The sequence below is a fragment of the Anomaloglossus baeobatrachus genome, chromosome 4 (assembly GCF_048569485.1).
Source record: "Anomaloglossus baeobatrachus isolate aAnoBae1 chromosome 4, aAnoBae1.hap1, whole genome shotgun sequence".
Taxonomy (NCBI): domain Eukaryota; kingdom Metazoa; phylum Chordata; class Amphibia; order Anura; family Aromobatidae; genus Anomaloglossus; species Anomaloglossus baeobatrachus.
Genome location: NC_134356.1, coordinates 451,339,074 through 451,359,782, shown reverse-complemented (window position 1 = coordinate 451,359,782; position 20,709 = coordinate 451,339,074). Strand labels below are relative to the sequence as shown.

The window sequence follows — 20,709 nt, the reverse complement described above, 5'->3', positions numbered from 1 at the left end:
GATCTAGTGGAACAGTAATTGATATCAAGGAAGATTAAAAGGTAACTGTACTCTTCCAGACAGAGAGGATAACTGGACAAGCCAAAACCATGTGCCAGAAATCTGCGTTTAAGGTGTGACACCACAAACATTCAGAAGAGGGTAATCTACCCATTTCGTACAACCTTGATGGGGTTAGGCAGGCTTGATGAATAAAGTATAATTGAGTCCTTTTATTGTTCCCTGAAGGGGAGATATAAAGGAGTGATTCCAAGAACTCCTCCCAGTCCTCCCCACTAATAGTGGGAATAAGGAGCTCCCACTTTTCTTTCATCTTCATTGAAGTACAACCAATAACTAATGCAAGCATGTACAAGTATGTGTACAGGGCTGTTATGAGACCTTGCAGGCCTTGTGACTTAAGAATACCTATCAATGGGAAGGTAGATATGGATATTATTGCATTTTCTTAATGTAATTGTGATTAAAAAACAGATCTTAAAGGGAACCTGTCACCAGATTTGGCGACTATAAGCTGCGGCCACCACCAGTAGGCTCTTATATATAGCATTCTGCAATGCTGCATATAAGTGCCCAGGCCGCTCTGTATAATATAAAAATCACTGTTATAATACTCACTTAAGGGGCGGTCTGGTCAAATGTGGTGACAGATGTGGTTCCCTTTAAACAAACTGTTTGTTTACTAACATTCATGCAGACATGCAAATATTGAAGTCAAAATACACAGCATTTGAAACAGACATCCCATAATATTTAAGTTTTTGTACAAACTCTACAGGATCTGCAGAACGTTGTTGCTCAGCAGGCAGAGCAGATCCCTCAGCGAAAAAAGCAAAGTACGGCTTTGGCCCCTCAACCCCCCCCCCCCCTCCCCCGCTCCCACCTTTCAGGTTCAGTGGAGACTGTGACAAATTGCAGATATATCAACCAGTTCAGATTATACTTCGGTGTACACTCTGCTCACTTCACTACTGACGGATCAAAAGTGCTGTGTATCATTATGCATCTAACACCTAATGCTTTGGACTGGGACAGCCCTCTTATTGAAACTCATGATTCCAAGCTTGATGACTAGGAGGCCTTTCTAGCAGCTATGGGCCAGGTGTTTGATGACCCTAATCATAGTGCTACAGCTTCAGCTCTATAAGTGCTCTGTTACAGAGTACGCCACAGGATTCAGAAGGTGGGTGATTGGAATAATGCTGTAAAATTATCTTTTTTTAAGAATGGACTCTCCAGCACACTTAAAGATTAATTAGTATAGACAGATGCTCCTACAAATCTTGATGACTTCATTCACCATTGCATTCGAATCGACATCCGGTTATCAGAGAGAAGACTGGAGAAGTGGAGTTCCACCTGGTCCCGTAACCCTTATACACCTGCTTCAACCACCAGTCCAAGAGACTTTGTAATAAAGAGTCCTCATATATCTGAAGCTGAACCCATGCAGGTTGCCTGCCTATAAAGAGCCTAGAGAAGAGAATGGAGGCTTTGAGAAAATCAGTGTCTATTGTGGCAAGTCTGATCACTTCCTCACTTCTCGACTACGTAAAACAGTGGCAGTGGTAGCGGATCCCAACTTTTCAAATGAAGTCTCATCTGAATCAACGACTCTAGGGAATGCCGTCATCCATTCAATCTCCTCAATTGCACTCAACATTTAAAAAGAAAACATTTGATCCCGAAACAGGGGATGGACCCGAAGGATGCTGGTTCGTACAGACCCATATCACTTATCAACCTAGATATGAAGATAATGTCAAAAATTATGGCAAATCGTCTAGCTATAATTCTTCCCCAACTGATTTCCCCGACACAGGCCGGCTTCATTCAGAAAAGATCAGGGACACTAAATATTAGGAAATTCTTCTTGTCCTGGATAGGGTAAACCTTCGGCCTCTGAAAGGAGAATCTCCTGCTTTGCTTACAATAGATGCTGAGAAAGCCTTTGATAATATTGAGTGGGCATGGCTTTAAAAAGTTCTAGATGAAATGCTTTTTTCGGGGTCATTTTATACTTACTACTTACATCAGAGAAATTTACACAAATCCGAAGGCTCAAGTATACATTCCAGGATATTTGTCAGTCCCTTTTCCGTTACTGAAAGGAACCAGGCATGGTTGCCCCCTTACCCCGTTACTTTTAATCTGGCTCTGGAACCATTGGTAAGATTGTTGTCTGAACATAGCACTTTTCAGGGTATTTCTGTATATAAAAGACAAATTCAGTCAGCTTTTTTTGCAGATGGTATTTTGCTTTTCCTTTTGAATCCAGTTCAGCAGGTCCCCCAGATTTTACATATTTTGAGAGAGTTTGGAGCGTACTCAGGCTTCAAGATTAATGCGTCAAAGTGCAAGCTTCTATACCTGGGAGGGACAAATGTTCAAACACGGGAGCAGAACCCTTTCAAAGGAATTACATTGGCTAAGTCATATATCACATAATTTGGAGTTAAAATAGGTAAGGTTCCGGCAACCCTATATAGTCTAAACTATCCATCCCTTCTGAGCCAAATAGAGCAAGATCTTAAAAGATGGCACGACCTTCCATTGAACCTAATTGGTAGAGTTCACCTAATTAAGATGATGTCGATATCAAAATGAATCTCTCATCTTCAAACGCTTCCCCTGCTTCTCAAGCATAAAGATATTGTCCAGCTAAATAGAGGTTTTTCACACTTCATTTGATGCTTCATAGGGCTTAAGAAGTTGATGGCATCTAAGGTTCATGGAGGTCTGAGTTTGCCGAACATTCAGGGTTACAATATAGCCTGTTGACTAGATATATATTGGATTGGATTAAAGGCTCTAGACATTATTCAGCGTTGGAGCTTGAGAGAGACTATGCACAACCTTGGGATCTGGTGTCGTTACATCATACTAAACAGGCCAATCTCCCAGTGAAAATCAAGCACTCCTCCTTATTTAAAGACATGATTGTAACGTGGAAGGCGTTGAGGAAAAATTACAAACTTCCCCATAAAACATCCAAATACTTGCCTATTTGGGGAAATCTACAGTTTGTACAAGGGACAAGCAATAAGCTGTTTGAAGAGTGGAAGGTGAGGGGTATAAAGACTATTGCTAATCTCTTACACACCTCAGAACCTAGATGGTTGAGTAGAGACGAAATTACAGCGCAGTATAGCTTGGGGCCTAACCAGCTAATCCAATTTGACCAAGTGAGATATACTGTAATATTATGACTCAGTTGCATGATGTGACGCAGGAGGTAGTATTTAACTCTTTTGATTGTTTGGTAAAGAACTCAATAACTTCATCATCTATCTCCTCCCTTTCTGGAGCCATGCGTGATCTACTAATAGTGCAGGACCCGGAGGTTTTTTGTTTTTTTTTTTAAATCTTTGGAGAAACAGCTTGAGGACTTGTCAATGGGGGTAAAGATTAGGGCAGGGTGGAAGGCATAAGGCAATTTATGGTTTCAATCTCCCTCCACCAGCAATGAAGCCAGACAGGCTTACTTTTTGTCCTAAATGTAAGAGTAGTGGAAGTGATTTCCTTCATGGGTTGTGGTCCTGCTCCCATTTGAGTCCTTTATGGTCACAAATCACAAGTTGTATACGAAAGGTGTGGAGCCTTGAAGTCCGGCTCTCACATGGGTTCGCTCTTTTTCACCATTGGGAGGAGGGGAACGATATTAAAGGGAAGATGACTAACCCACCCCAAATTATACATGTGATACTTCTGGCAGTCAAGAGAGCGATACTTAACAAATGGTTGGAGTCTAGCGTCCCCGCGTTTAAGGAGATCTTTGGTCAGCTCATGCATCTTCTTGAAGTAGAAGGACTGGATGCAGAAAGGAGGGCGGATAGAATAAGAGAACATTTTAACAAATGGAAGAAATTCATATTGGCCTATTGTACTCGAGAGGAGATAGTAAGGATTATGTCACCTTTCAAGGACACAGTCTGGTATCATACCGAAAAATTGAAGGATACATTGGATGGCTTGGAGGTGGGGGAGGAAAAGCCGAAAGGTGACTAAAAGGAACCAAGTTGGGCGAGGAGGAATAACCGATTTTGAGTGGGACTTCTTTATTCTATGTCTTTACCATGTTCATAAGGGTTAAATAGGGAGAGGGGATAAGAATGTTAGGTTAAGGGGTCGCTGCCTTCCCTTTGCTTTGGCTTGCCATGTTATGGTTATTGAATCTAAAACTTTGTTATGGAATTTATGATGATCAAACAGGACGTTGTAATGTTTTTGAATTGAATTTTCAATGCTGAATTCGTTTATGCCAGTGTTATATGTTATTTAAAAATTTGAATAAAAATATAGTTAAAAAAAAGGAAACATGGACTCTCATTGCTTAATTTCTATCAAGTTTCACAGTTTTTCTCAAAGGGTTTCCACACCTGCTCTGCTCCACTGAGCTTGCCTCCACCACATGGCTATTACATGTGATGCACCTGAAGCGCTTTGCATGCAAATTAGCCATGTGTAGTCGCTGAAGTGATATGGTTGGCCACCTCTGCTGCGGCTGTAACTGGGGCCCAGTGAAGAGGGGGTCCTGGGGCTTAATAACCCTAAGTAATTACCTCAGGCCCCGGCCGGGCCCCTTTCTTCACTGGGCCCCATACACCAGTCATGGTTGTCATGCCCCGATGAAGGCCCTGCAGCCAGCTGTTCTCTACTCATGCCCCCCCCCTGTCCATTGAATTCCAGCTGTGTTCCACCAGTATTGTAACAGGTAAATAATTTAAGTTTGGATAAGTAAATCACCGTTGGGTGCTTCTACTTAAATTCCCTACTTTCTTTATAAAATATCACTGTAGCATGAACTTTTTAAGTTTTCCATATATTTCACCCAAAATCCAAATATTCTTAACGTTTTGTGAGTAGTGTATATCTTAATTGGGAAGCCATATATCTGTAGAAAATCTAAATAAGAGAAAAAAAGAAGTACTGTTTCACTAAACATGAAAACATCATAAAGGATATAATAAGTCTCAGTACTGCGATGCGATTTGTAATAGGACCGTATCTTTCACAAAAAGTGACTCGCCCAACCTGAGTCATTAAAGGATGAAGGAGAGTGGAACAAACTAGGGTCTTGGCAGCAAGAAACAAAACAAACCAATACAAACAAAAATGACTTTAGTGTTGACCTTGTGGAACATTATATTTATACAGCCTATTCTATTGTACCATCATTCTGTGCAAATTCAGTCATTACAGGGCTACAAACAATAATTACCGTCTTAATACCAGTAAATTTCACGTGATAATTTCTTAGTTTTAACTGACTGAAAGAATTGAAAATCCTGTCTTGTGGTCTCCAATACATCTATTTACATTTATTGCATCCTTGGGTAAAAAAAATACTACTGTGTTTTTCCAAAAATAAGACACTGTCTTATACTTTCCCCCCCCCCCAAAAAAAGCGCTAGGACTTATTTTTGGAGTAGGTCTTATTCTTGGAGAAATATGATTGGGGGTAAGTTTACCCCCCAAAAAAGCAGACCCTCACCCCCTTCCCAGGAGACTCATACTTACCAGACTCCGGACGTCTGCTTGGCTCCCAGGTCCTCCCTATGTTCTCCGGCGGGCGCTCTCAGCAGCTATGCTGCATGCTGTCCTCCCCTGCTTCTGGCCAAGACACTCACATACATCAGATCGTACACACACACACTCATACAATCACCAATCAGATCGCACATACACACATTCACTAGTCACTCACTACATCCGGAGGTACAAAATGCCTCTGGCTGCAGGGAAAGGTGGGAGGAAGTTATGCATCACAGGTCCTGTAAGCATTCCATCCGCAGCCGCGGATCCTTGCGTTCCACCTCTCTGTGTATCATGATTCTGCTGGACAGAAGAAATCGGTATCGCTGGATGTGGTGAGTGTGTGTGTGATCTGATGTGTGTGGGTATGAGATCTGATGTGTGTGTAGGTGTGCGATCCACTGCAAGAGCTCCTGCTCGGCATCTGGGAGAATGATTGTGGGGTGTCCGCTGTCTATAATGAAGTGTGCTGCAGTAACTTTAACTTTTTTAGTTGCATGGACACTTTATTATTGAACCGCAACTAGGGCTTATATTTAAGCCTTGCCCTAAAATGCTGAAAATCCCTGCTAGGGCTTATTTTTGGGGGAGATCTTATTTTTGGAAAAATACGGTATATAGACCATTGTGAGTTTGGCAGGTTAATGACAAAGAGAGCCTTTAATATGCACCACACTAGACAAATAAAAAGTAGCAGTAGTCCCTGCAATTATCATTATTATAACTAAAGGATGCAATCATGAAACATTCTTCTTTACATGTTCTATATCATCCATGTACTATATTCACATGTATTACATTTAATATATTTGCAGAAATGACATTAAAAAAATGGCCAAAGACCTATCTTCATCTAAGGGGTCAGTTAACACCCCCACTAGTTCAAAGAATATCAGTGAGGTGAAGGATGATTTCCGCAATATGAGGAAAAGCCTGCAGAGTCTTGTGAAAAGTCCGGTAAGACGTGTTTCAAATAATGTCGATACTATACTTTTATGAGCAAGGTGAAACCTCTCAGTTTGCAAGATTTATCACTAAATTGTACAAAGGTTAGATTTTTATGTACATATAAATACACTAGAAGGTGGCCCGATTCTACGCATCGGGTATTCTAGAATTTACGTATTGTGTAGTTAATGTATGAATTTTGTTTTATATATATATATATATATATATATATATAGATGTTGTTGTGTGTAGTTACCAAGTGTTTGTGTAGGGGCTGTACATGTTCTGGGTGTTGTCTAGGTGTGGCGGGGGGTGAGAGCGGTGTTGTATGTGTGTTGCGTTGTTTGTGGAGCGCTGTGTGTCTGTAGCGTTGTGTGTGTTGCGCGGTTTGTGTGGGTGTGGTGTGTTTTGGGGGAGGTATGTTTTGTGCAATGTGTGTGTGTTGTGCGGTATGTGCGTATATTTATGTATGCCGCGGTGTTTGTGTGTTGGATGTTGTGTGTGTGCAGCGTTGTCTGTGTGTGTGGGTGTCTGTGTAGGGCAGTGTGTGTTGTTCCCAGTGTGTGTGTGGTGTGTTGTGTGTATGTTGGGGGGGAGGTGTGCACCTCCCATCGTGCTCCATCCCCCATGCTGCGCACCCCCCATCGTGCTCCATCCGCCATGCTGCGCACTCCTAAACGTACTCCATCCGCCATGCTGCGCACTCCCAAACGTGCTCCATCCGCCATGCTGCGCACTCCCAAACGTGGTCCATCCGCCATGCTGCGCAGTCCCAAACGTGCTCCATCCGCCATGCTGCGCACTCCCAAACGTGCTCTATCCCCCATGCTGCGCACTCCCCATCGTGCTCCATCCCCCATGCTGCACCAGCATCAGCCTCTCTGCCCCCAGCATCAGCCTCTCTCCTCCCAGCATCAGCCTCTCTCCTCTCAGCATCAGCCTCTCTGTCCCCAGCATCAGCCTCTCTCCTCCCAGCCTCAGCCTCCCCCAGCATCAACCTCTCTTCTCTCAGCCTCCCCCCTCCCAGCCTCCCTCCTCCCAGCCTCCCCCAGCATCAGCCTCTCTCCTTCCAGCCTCCCCCAGCATCAGCCTCCCCCAGCATAAGCCTCTCTCCTCCCAGCCTCCCTCCTCCCAGCCTTCCCCAGGATCAGCCTCTCTCCTCCCAGCCTCCCTCTTCCCAGCCTTCCCCAGCATCAGCCTCCACCTCCCAGCCTCCCTCAGCATCAGCCTCCCCCAGCATCAGCCTCTGTCCTTCCAGCCTCCCCCAGCATCAGCCTCCCCCAGCATCAGCCTCTCTCCTTCCAGCCTCCCCCAGCATCAGCCTCTCTCCTCCCAGCCTCCCTCCTCCCAGCCTCCCCCAGCATCAGCCTCCCCCTCCCAGCCTCCTCCAGCATCAGCCTCCCCCAGCATCAGCCTCTCTCCTTCCAGCCTCCCCCAGCATCAGCCTCCCCCAGCATCAGCCTCCGCCTCCCAGCCTCCCCCAGCATCAGCCTCCGCCTCCCAGCCTCCCCCAGCATCAGCCTCCGCCTCCCAGCCTCCCCCAGCATCAGCCTCTCTCCTCCCAGCCTCCCCAGCATCAGCCTCTCTCCTCCCAGCCTCCTCCAGCATCAGCCTCTCTCCTCCCAGCCTCCCCTAGCATCAGCCTCCCCCTCCCAGCCTCCCCCAGCATCAGCCTCCCCCAGCATCAGCCTCTCTCCTTCCAGCCTCCCCCAGCATCAGCCTCCCCCAGCATCAGCCTCTCTCATCCCAGCCACCCCCAGCATCAGCCTCCCCCAGCATCAGCCTCTCTCCTCCCAGCCTCCCCCAGCATCAGCCTTCCCCAGCATCAGCCTACACCCTCCCAGCCTCCCCCAACATCAGCCTCCCCCTCCCAGCCTTCCCCAGGATCAGGCTCTCTCCTCCCAGCCTCCTCCAGCACGCCGTGCTCCTCTGCCGACACTCACACCCACCCGATCGCATACACTCACACCCACCCGATCGCATACACTCACACACACCCGATCGCATACACTCACACACACCCAATCGCATACACTCACACACACACACACATTGACGATATTGCACATACTCGCTCACTCACAACATCCGGAGATACCACATGCTTCCGGCCATGTGATCCTCCGGCAGGTCCTGGAAGCTCACAGCACAGTATCGCGGCCGAGAAGCAAGCGATATCTCCGGATGCTGTGAGTGTGTGGATGCGATCTGGTGTGTGTGAGAGTGAGTGTGATCTGATGTGTGTGTGTGTGTGTGTGTGTGTGTGTGTGGATGTTCCGCCGCTGCAGGACCTTGATGCGCTGGTAACTATGCTACCATGGTTAGCAGCGCATCCCGTCCCCCACTCGCACGGGAGCCCACACCAGCATACGGCGGCAAACCCCAGCAATGCGAGGGTTTGTGTCGGCTGGGTTGGCGGCGTATGCTAGTGTGGGCTCCCGGGGGTACAGTACTCACCTGGGAGTCGTGTCTCCGTGTCAGTTCAGGGGATTGCGTGCGGGGGGCGGGGCCAGAGCGAGTGTGCATTGCGTGGGGGGACGTGGCGTGGCCGAGTTGCCAATACGTGCAGGGTGCCGGGGCGAGAGGCCAATCCGTGTGGGGGGCGGAGCCTGTGCGAGCTGCCGGCCAATCCGTGTGGGGGGGGAGCCAGGGCGAGCGACCAATCCGTGTGGGGGGCGGGGCCATGGCGAGGCCAGCGGCCAATCCGCTTTGTGTCACCGTAAGGACACAATTTTGGAGCAAGACAGACAGACAGACAGACAGAATAAGGCAATTATATATATAGACTAGAAGGTGGCCCGATTCTACGCATCGGGTATTCTAGAATTTACGTATTGTGTAGTTCATGTATGATTTTTGTTATATATATATATATATATATATATATAGGGATGTTGTTGTGTGTAGTTACCAAGTGTTTGTGTAGGCGCTGTACATGTTCTGGGTGTTGTCTGGGTGTGGCGGGGGGTGAGAGCGGTGTTGTATGTGTGTTGCGTGTGTTGTGTTGTTTGTGGAGCGCTGTGTGTCTGTAGCGTTGTGTGTGTGTGTTGCGCGGTTTGTGTGTGTGTGGTGTGTTTTGGGGGGAGGTATGTTTTGTGCAATGTGTGTGTTGTGCGGTATGTGCGTATATTTGTGTGTGCCGCGGTGTTTGTGTGTTGGGTGTTGTGTGTGTGCAGCGTTGTCTGTATGTGTGGGTGTCTGTGTAGGGCAGTTGTTTGTGGTTCCCAGTGTGTGTGTGTGTGTGTGTGGTGTGTTGTGCAGTGCGCGCGCGTGTGTGTGTGTGTGTGTGTGTGTGTGTGTGCATCAGCCTCTCTTCTCTCAGCCTACCTCTCCCAGCCTCCCTCCTCCCAGCCTCCCTCAGCATCAGCCTCCCTCTCCCAGCCTCCCCAAGCATCAGCCTCCACCAGCATCAGCCTCTCTCCTTCCAGCCTCCCCCAGCATCAGCCTCCGCCAGCATCAGCCTCTCTCCTTCCAGCCTCCTCCAGCATCAGCCTCCCTCTCCCAGCCTTCCCCAGGATCAGCCTCTCTCCTCCCAGCCTCCGTCCTCCCAGCCTTCCCCAGCATCAGCTTTCCCCTCCCAGCCTCCCTCAGCATCAGCCTTCCCCAGCATCAGCCTCTCTCCTCCCAGCCTCAGCCTCTCTCCTTTCAGCCTCCCCCAGCATCAGCCTCTCTCCTTCCAGCTTCCCTCAGCATCAGCCTCCCCTTCCCAGCCTTCCCCAGGATCAGCCTCTCTCCTCCCAGCCTCCTTCCTCCCAGCCTCCCCCTCCCAGCCTCCCTCAGCATCAGCCTTCCGCTCCCAGTCTCCCCCAGCATCAGCCTCCCCATGCATCAGCCTCTCTCCTTCCAGCCTCCCCCAGCATCAGCCTCCCCTTCCCAGCCTTCCCCAGGATCAGCCTCTCTCCTCCCAGCCTCCTTCCTCCCAGCCTCCCCCTCCCAGCCTCCCTCAGCATCAGCCTTCCGCTCCCAGTCTCCCCCAGCATCAGCCTCCCCAAGCATCAGCCTCCACCAGCATCAGCCTCTCTCCTTCCAGCCTCCCCCAGCATCAGCCTCTCTCCTTCCAGCCTCCCTCAGCATCAGCCTCCCGTTCCCAGCCTTCCCCAGGATCATCCTCTCTCCTCCCAGCCTCCTTCCTCCCAGCCTCCCTCAGCATCAGCCTTCCCCTCCCAGTCTCCCCCAGCATCAGCCTCCCCAAGCATCAGCCTCCACCAGCATTAGCCTCCACCAGCATTAGCCTCTCTCCTTCCAGCCTCCCCCAGCATCAGCCTCCCCAAGCATCAGCCTCCACCAGCATCAGCCTCCCTCGTCCCAGCCTCCCCCTCCCAGCCTCCCCCAGCATCAGCCTCTCTCCTCCCAGCCTTCCCCATGATCAGCCTCTCTGCTCCCAGCCTCCTCCAGCACGCCGTGCTCCTCTGCCGACACTCACACACCCGATCGCATCCACTCACACACACCCGATCGCATCCACTCACACACACCCGATCGCATCCACTCACACACACCCGATCGCATCCACTCACACACACCCGATCGCATCCACTCACACACACAGACACTGACGATATCGCACATACGCGCTTATACTCACAACATCCGGAGGTATCACATGCTTCTGGCCATGTGATCCTCCCGCAGGTCCTGGAAGCTAACAGCACAGTACCGCCGCCGAGAAGCAAGCGATATCCCAGGATGTTGTGAGTATTTGGATGCGATGTGATGTGTGAGGTGTGTGTGAGTGTGATCTGATTTGTGTGTATGTGTGTGCTGTTATGTGTGTGTGCTGTTATGTGTCTGTATTTTCCGCCGCTGCAGGACCTTGATTTGTGGATGCGATGTGATGTGTGTGTGATGTGTGTGTGAGTGTGAGCCGGTGTACACTGGTAACTATGATACACATCGGGTAACTAAGGGACCTTAGTTACCCGATGTTTATAATGGTTACCAGCTTTCACGGCCTCCGTCAAGATCCCAGCATCGCAAGGTTATGTCTGGCGCTGCCGGGATCCTGACGGAGCCGGTGTAGAAGCAAGTGATATCCCAGCATGTTGTGATGTGGGAGGTGTGTGTGAGAGTGAGTGTGAGAGTGAGTGTGATCTGATGCGTGTGTGTGTACTCACCTGGGAGTCGCGGCTCCGTGTCAGTTGGGCCAGAGCGAGCGTGCATTGCGTGAGGGGGGCGGGGCCTGCAGAGAGCCGGGGAGAGAGGCCAATCCGTGTGGGGGGGCGGGGCCATGTCGAGCCCAGCGGCCAATCAGCTTTGTGTCACCGTAAGGACACAATTTCGGAGCATGACAGACAGACAGACAGACAGACAGAATAAGGCAATTATATATATAGATGATCACTTGTGACAGTCACCTATCACTGGAATAGTAGAACAGAGCTACCCAAGTCCCTGTGTGCATGCAGTGGTAGTGAGCATATGCAAGCACTGCTCCATTCACTCTATTTAGGTGTGGTGGTTGCATTTGCTGCCTAACACTCCACTAACACAATGGACTTAGGGGCTCTATTTTTTGGATGAGTGGGGGTTTCAGCAGCTGGATCCTTAGCGATCATACATTTATCATTCATACTATGAATAGGTGATAATTATTTATGGGACAATCCGTTTTTTTTTTTATCAAGCCTTATATAATAACATATGACATCCTGCTTCTTGGCACCCAGTGGTAGATACTAATGCTATGTGTTTAAAATAAGATGCAAAGTGTAATGAAAAACTCCGCCAATCTCAACACCTCACTCAACACATGCAGCCTATCTGCCACAGTTCGCCCACTTGATAATTAGGCACTTTTGATCCAATTACACACGTCACATACCGTAAACTAGCTAGGCAGTGCCTATATCCAGTTAGATGTCATTTTTTACTGTTTGAGAAGAAGTATAGAGACAAAACTAATTACAGTGGAACCTCGCTTAACGAGTAACCCACTTAACGAGAATTTCGCTTAACAAGCAAAGCTTTCTGTAAATTTGTAACCCGGTTTACGAGAAAGCTTTGCTGGACGAGCAAAATCCTCACCGTACAAACTTCCGGTTCCGTACATCCACCGCGCTCTAACCCGCACTTGCAGTCCACACAAACACACACATGTACGCACAAAACACACACAAACGCACATGCACGCACACACATACAGTATTATGCTCACCTTACCTTCCGTTCCACCGCCGGCCTCATGGTTCTTGTAGTTCCCGGGTACATCGGGATGTCCTCACGGCGAACTACAAGTACCATGAGGCCGGCGGTGGAACGGAAGGTAAGGTGAGCATATAATATGTGTACCTTCTGTTTCATCGCCGGCCTCCTGGGTCCTGTAGTTCGCCGCTCCACTCCAGGCTGTGCATCGGCATCCATAGCGACAAAGCAGGAACTTCCTGTCACCGCTACTCAAAGGCAGCGCGCTAGCCAATCAGAGGCAAGCACTCTGCCCGCAGAAGTTCCTCCCTCGTCGTCATGGTAACCCGATACACAGCCCGGCCCCGTACCAGAGAACAGCAAGTCCCAGGAGACCGGCAATGGAACGGAAGGTAAGGTGAGCATATATGTGCGTGTGCGTGCGTGCCTGCTTCTGTGTTTGTGTGTTTGTGTGAGTTTGTGTGTGTTTGTACGTGTTTTTGTGCATTTGTGCATGTGTGGAATGATAGAATAGAGGACCAGGATGGGACATTTAATAAGTTGTGGAACGAATTGTCTGCATTGCAATGATTTCCTATGGGAAATCTTGCTCTGCTGAACGAGTAACTTGGTTAACAAGCACAGTCCCAGAACGGATTGTTCTCGTTAAGCAAGGTTCCACTGTATTGGAAACCAACTATACTGTAGTATTTTGTGTCTCCCACCTCCAGGTATGTAGTTATTCCTCAATTATAACACATGGTGGGAGATTATGCTATTATCAAGTCCAAAAACAAAGTAGCAGTTATCCAATATGTGCTATTAACTCTTTGCCGATAAAGTCTTAATTTTTAGATCAGTTTACAAAATTATTTTCCCCTGACATTGCTTATGCTTGCTAAAATTGCTTTTTCTCATGCAACTCATTGTGGGGCACAGGAAACCATGAGTGGCATCTACTGTCACTAAAATGCTGACACTAATGCTGGTGTCACAGGAGACGAGCTATCGTGCGATGCATTGTCGGGGTCACGGTTTTCGTGACGCACATCCGGCATCCTTTGCGACGTCGTTTCATGTGACACCTCCGAGCGACGCTGAATCGGTCACAAATCGTGAGTCGTGTACATGTCGCTTATTTTTAAAAAATCGTTTATTTTTCATGGCGTCGGTTGTTCATCGTACCCGGGGCAGCACACATCGCTCCGTGTGACACCCCGGGAACGATGAACACAGCTTACCTGCGTCCCGCGGCACCCACCAGCTATGCGGACGGAAGGAGGTGGGCGGGATGTTTACGTCCCGCTCATCTCCGCCCCTCCGCTTCTATTGGCCGGCGGCTGTGTGACGTCTCTGACGCTAAACGTCCCTCCCCCTTCAGGAAGAGGATGTTCGCCGCCCACAGCGAGGTAGCTCAGCAGGTAAGTACGTGTTGCGGTGGTTTAATGACTTTGTGCGACATGGGCAGCGATTTGCCCGTGACGCTCAAACGACGGGGGCGGGTACGATCGCTCGTGCGATCGCACGATAGATCGTACCGTGTGACGCCCGCATAAGAACATGACTTTCTCTTCAGTAGGCTACAACTGGACTATTAAATCAATTTTTAGCTTAGTGTCCCATAGGCGGCAGACACAGATCTGGGATCCATACCTGTGTAAACCTATGATTTGACTGTATTGTTCTAACCTCTCTCTCCTTTGTTCTTCAGGTTTGGGTAAATCTGCAGGAATTGCCACTGTGTTCACTCCACTAGGGATGGAGAGAACAGCCTGTAGTGATCACTTTGTACCTGCTCTCATTTGGATAGCAGGACTATAGTACCTTGATGTAGTCAATAATCATGTACTTAAGCATATAGTACTTTGCCTTTTGACTTCTAACGGCCCCTTTTCCCCCCAGAGCATGGTGGGGAAAAGTTGGATTCAGGAGAAGGAGAAGTTGGATTCAGGGCTCCCAGGCCCACAGGATCAAGCATCTTCAGGATAGTTAAATAGGTGCCACACACCAGTGCTGGATTGTGCTAGTGTCTTCCCTATGACTGCTCCTTGTGACACCTCAATCGTCACACTTCTCTTTTGCTGCCCACACCAGTTTCCGATTTACTGTTGCTTGTCTGTACCCCTGTGGCATGGCCATTGCCTCTTGGGTTGCACTGCTCATTCTCTGAGTTTCTCATTGCCCGTCAACATCCTCTTCAGCTGGGTCCAATAACCCAACTCAAGCCTCTATTGCTTGTTTGGCATCATTCCTCCTGTTTCAGCCCATCACAGCCTACAGCACTCCTGCTTCTCCTGCGGGGTTGGGATTCTAATTTAATCCATGGCTTCAATTGTGACCTAGTCAGCTCATGGCAGGCCACGTCCCAGGCTTGAGTAGGCTTTCCTTCTGTCCTTTGGCTAGTTTTTACCCCTTCCCCTTTTCTATGGACACTCTCATGTTCATGCTCTATGGAAAGTGCTCTCAGGGGAAGAAACCTACTACACTGCATACTGCCTTCCCCACCACATATCACCAGCAGCTCAGCTCTGCATTTTCAGACACCCCCATCAGAGCATGGACACCTTTTCAGGACCGGGTAGGCTGTGTGCCTACCAGGGGACTGACACTATAGTTACCCCTGCAGCTCTCTCTCATTTTTTAATGCATTGGCTATTTCTTTTGTTTTCTTTACCTGTTTGCCTTCTCTATCTCCTATCTTGACAAAACTCAGAGAAGATTGCTCAGGCTTGACTGCCCAGCCTGCCCTGGTTCCTTATTTTGCATGCTTCTCATGCAAACTTCCTTCGAGCCAACCAATAGCTATCTGCATTGCTTGCAACTGCTCATTGTCTCAACTGATGCCTGCTCAAGAGCCCACCCATGGCCCACATAGAGCACAACTGCCAAACGCCGCTCCCATCCCTGGTACTCTAACCACTGCCCAGAGTGGCTCAGACCCACTAACTACTCCGTATCAGCATTGCAGATTGCATAAGCAGTCTAGTAGAGAATATTCACTGCAGACTCAATTCAAACATAAGTGTAAAGTTTATTTAAATAGTGCAGTTAACAATGAAGAATTTGATTGTGTTCCTTGATTGCGATCGTTGCGATATTTCGATTGACAAAATCTTTTTCAAACCGGGGCTGTATGGAGAACACTGGATATAGATGAATATATGGATTAATGTTATGGGGCACTATATACTGCCACAAAGCGCTTTACACATATATTAATTTTTATCTACAGTGCCCTTCATAAAGCGACGGTTTGAAAAAGATTTTGTCAAATCGAAACATCACAACAGTCTCAATGAAGGAACACAATAATAATAATATAAATATTTATTCACTTATATACCACCATTAATTCTACAGCGCTTTACATACATTGGCAACACTGTCCCCATTGGGTCCCACAATCTAAAGTCCCTATCAGTATGTCTTTGCAGTGTGGAAGGAAACCAGAGTACCCGGAGGAGTCCCACGCAAACACAGAGACAACATACAAATTCCTTGCAGATGTTGTGCTTGGTGGGATTTGAACCCAGGACCCAAGCGCGGCAAGACTGCAATGCTAACCACTGAGCCACCGTGCCAAATTCTTCATTGTTAGTTGCACTATTTAAATAAACTTATCTCTTCTGCATGAATTGAATATTCTCTACTATCCTGAGACTCCACTCCACGTTTCACTTGCACCTCCTCTAGGTGTGTGCACTCTAAACTTTGATGCATAAGCAGTCTAAGCAGCCTCAGAAGAGTTAATCTTCCAGGTCTCCCTGTCTCCACATCTCTATAGATCCAATCTCTATTTGGTTCCCCATTCTCTAAGGTCCAGTTTCAACAGAAGTCAGAGCCTAGCTCCAACTCGAACTTTAAAGAAGTTGTCCAGTTACCAAAACTGAATTTTTTTTTTCTGATAAATCTTGCTAATATGTGCCCCTCAACACATCTATTATGTTTTTTCAGCAAAATTACCTTTTATTGTGCACTAGCAGCACATGCTCATTGCTGGCTCCAGCTCTGATGGGGTTAATCTCTCCTCTGACTTCCTGTGTTCAGTTCCTACAAGTCCCAGAATTCTTTGTGGCTCTAGGGCGGTGTCTGGCTTATCTAACACACCCATTGTGTCTAATACACCCACTCTGCTCTCCGACCAAACCCTCCTCCCTGCCTCTTCCCAGTTGATGCACTGAGAGCAATCACACAGAGACAGCAGCAGCTCTACACAGCCAGGGGAAGAAAGTGTGTGTGCGCGTATATACAGTATATGTGTGCGCGTATATACAGTGTGTGTGTGTATATACAGTGTGTGTGCATATATACAGTGTGTGTGCATATATACAGTGTGTGTGTATATACAGTGTGTGCGTATATACAGTGTGTGTGCGTGTGTGTATATACAGTGTGTGTGTGAGTGTGTATGTGTGTGTGTATGTCATACTCACCTGTCTGCAGGGTCCCGGTGCCATGCCTGCTTCCAGCCCCTGTCTCGGTACCGCCGCTCTGGCTGTGTGCAGTCTCCCCGGGGCACGTACGAAGCTTGCAGGACCTGGCGGTGGATCACCTGATACAGTCACCTGACGCATCAGCTGATCGATTCTCGCGGTGTCGCCGGCTTTTTCGCACCCGGCCGGCTATCAGCTGATCCTGCCGTCAGGGGACTTCATCAGCTGATTACCGGCAGCTCCTGCAGTGATGGGCCAGGATCAGACTCCGCTGCAGTAGCTGCCGGTAATCAGCACAGACGTGAGTATTTATTTATTTATTTTTTTTTTCTACTGATACATCAGCTGATTGTATAATCGGCTTTTATACAATCAGCTGCTGTGTGATGCGATTCACGTAGTTTAACCTGACACATCATCTGATCGCCTTGCCTTCCAGAAAACCGATCAGATGATATTGGATCCGGATTGGACGGCGCGGGACCCTAACCCAGGATTACTGCGGAGGGGGGTTTATTTCAATAAAGATGGAGTCACTAATTGTGTTGTGTTTTATTTCTAATAAAAATATTTTTCTGTGTGTTGTGTTTTTTTTTTTATCATTACTAGAAATTCATGGTGGCCATGTCTAATATTGGCGTGACACCATGAATTTCGGGCTTAGGGCTAGCTGATAATATACAGCTAGCCCTAACTCCATTATTACCCAGCTAGCCACCCGGCATCAGGGCAGCTGGAAGAGTTGGATACAGCGCCAGAAGATGGCGCTTCTATGAAAGCACCATTTTCTGGGGTGGCTGCGGACTGCAATTCGCAGTGGGGGTGCCCAGAAAGCATGGGCACCCTGCACTGTGGATTCCAATCCCCAGCTGCCTACTTGTACCCGGCTGGACACCAAAATTAGGCGAAGCTCACGTCGTTTTTTTTTTTTTTTAATTATTTCATGAAATTCATGAAATAATTAAAAAAAAAAAGGGCTTCTCTATATTTTTGGTTCCCAGCCGGGTACAAATAGGCAGTTGGGGGTTGGGGGCAGCCCGTACCTGCCTGCTGTACCCGGCTAGCATACAAAAATATGGCGAAGCCCATGTCATTTTTTTTTCTTTTTGGGTAAAAAACTACATACAGTCCTGGATGGAGGATGCTGAGCCTTGTAGTTCTGCAGCTGCTGTCTGCTCTCCTGCATACACTAGTGAATGGAGGATGCTGAGTCTTGTAGTTCTGCAGCTGCTGTCTGACCTCCTGCATACACTAGTTCTGCAGCTGCTGTCTGCTCTCCTGCATACAATGAACATTTTGAATAAGGAAATGACATCAGACCTTTTTTTTTTTTCATCAACAATCTTTAATGGCATTGTGCACTGATTAAAAACGCAGTGAGCAAAAACTCAGCAAAAAACGCACCAAATCGCGGCAAAAACGTGACATGCAGCACCGCAGGTGACAGAGCAGAGCAAGTTGGTGACATGCTCTGCTCTGACACATAGTGTGCTGCATGTCACTGTATCCACTCTGGGACTTGTTGTGCAGGTGACCGGATGCTACATGTCACTAACTGTCTCCACTGTGGGACTTGTTGTGTAGGTGACAGAGTGGAGCAGATTGGTCCCATGCAGCGTCCGGTCACCTGTGCTGCTGGTGGGAGTATATGATCACACTGCCGACACCGCCCGCTCTCCTGACAGCTGAGCACAGCGGGCGGGTGGACAGTGTGATCACATACTTGCGTGACAGGGGGGATTTCAGTGGAGGAAACCCCCCCTGTACTCCACACTGGAGCCCGTACTTCCCACAGCTGACGGAGGGTAAGAGCACACTCTGCCTTCACCGCTCCACACTGGCATCCTCCGGATCCTCCCCTTGATGTTGTGCTGTGACGTGCGGTAGTCACCGCCCACAGCCCAGTTAATCAGTGTGAGTGGCGCCGGCATCCTGTGACGTACCCGTCTAGTTTGAGAGCCCGGAAATGCCGGGACATCAGAGGATGCCGGCGGCCACAGCACCAGGGGGTCATGTGACAGGCACTGAGCATGCAGGATAGCGCCGCTCAGTGCCAGAACTGGAAACAGAAGACAATGGAGAAGATGCATACAATGGTAAGTGATAATCATTGGGGGAAAAAAAAAAAATGGGTGAACCACCCCTTTAATTTGGACTCTGACGAGATGATGAGGATAAAATAAATTGTTGATAGTCTTGTTTAGGCAGTCAACCAATCCCTAAGGGGTACTTTGCACGTTGCGACATCGCTACTGCGATCTCGTCGGGGTCAAATCGAAAGTGACGCACATCCGGCGCCGGTAACGACGTCGCAACGTGTAAGGCCTAGAAGCACCGATAAACGATTGCAAAAGCGTCGAAAATTGGTGATCTGTGTAGTGTCGGTCATTTCCATAATTTCGCTGCAGCGACAGGTACGATGTTGTTCCTCGTTCCTGCGGCAGGACACATCGCTGTGTATGAAGCTGCAGGAGCGAGGAACATCTCCCTACCTACGTCCCGCCTGCAGTGAGGAAGGAAGGAGGTGGGTGGGATGTTTACGTACTGCTCATCTCCGCCCCTCCACTTCTATTGGCCGCCTGCCGTGTGACGTCGCTGTGACGCCGCACGACCCGCCCCCTTAGGAAGGAGGCGGGTCGCCGGCCAGAGCGATGTCGCAGGGCAGGTAAGTCCGTGTGAAGCTGCTGTAGCAATAATGTTCGCTACGGCAGCTATCACAAGATATCGCATCTGCGACGGGGGCGGGGACTATCGTGCTCGGCATCGCTACAATCAGCTTGCGATGTCGCAGCGTGCAAAGTACCCCTTAATGTCATCAAGGCTCTTCAGGAGACTCAGACATGCTATTAAATGTTTCTCCAACCATGAGGAGTTTGTTGAGGTGCTAAATAAAGTGTGGGAGCACCCAGAGGAAAGTTTCCACATCCTAAAGTGCATGGAGATATCGATATCATACCCTTTCCAGTAGAGCCTGAGGGGACCTTTTCCAGCCCACTTTGGATTATAGGGTCTCTCGAATATTAAGAACCACAGCCCTTTCCCTCTCAGAGGTGGCGTCTTTAAAGGACTCTATGGACAAACATGTCAAGTCCTTGGCCAAGTCCACCTTCAAAGTGAAAGGCTTGGCCATGTGCTCAGCCTTCACTGCCACTTGATCTCCAAGTCATCTGACGTCTTCAGGCCTCTCCAATCAGGTCATTCAAACAATGACCATGATTCAAAGTGTATCTACCATTGAACCTGAATGACCTTTCTTCATTGGTGTTAATTCAACCATGTTGCTCCTTTGTCATTCTCCCTTCTGGTTCTTCTCTCTTTGTTGCAGTCCAGTCTTGAGTCTGTATTGGCTCTGTTACCTCATGGGCCAGGTATCAGCTTTGATAATTCTTTTTCAGAAGAACCTGGCTGCCAAGCTTCAATCCAAGATTTTCCTTCTGTGTGTGGTGCATTTGATGCTGCCATAGTGCCGCTCCTTGGATCCATGGGACCTCTCTGGCTTTTTTGTAAGGAAGCCTTATTGATAGTGATCACTTCCATCAGGCAAGTCTCAGTACGAAGAGCTCACTCCTGTCCGTCTCTGTTTCTTGACCTTTACTAAGATAAGGTGGTCTTGCGTCTAATATCCTCTTTTCTCCCAAAAAGGTGGTTTCCGCCCTTTACTTTAGTGAGCATA

The 20,709-nt window shown here is 48.4% G+C and overlaps 1 protein-coding gene across 1 annotated transcript in view; it reads left to right on the top strand.

The window, feature by feature from the left end:
- Positions 1-20,709, top strand: part of LMAN1L (lectin, mannose binding 1 like) — a 142,644-nt gene that overhangs the window by 65,676 nt on the left and 56,259 nt on the right. The window contains exon 11 of the mRNA XM_075343580.1: positions 6,351-6,492. Coding sequence (XP_075199695.1) covers positions 6,351-6,492 — 142 coding nt within the window. The remainder of the gene's footprint in view (positions 1-6,350; positions 6,493-20,709) is intronic.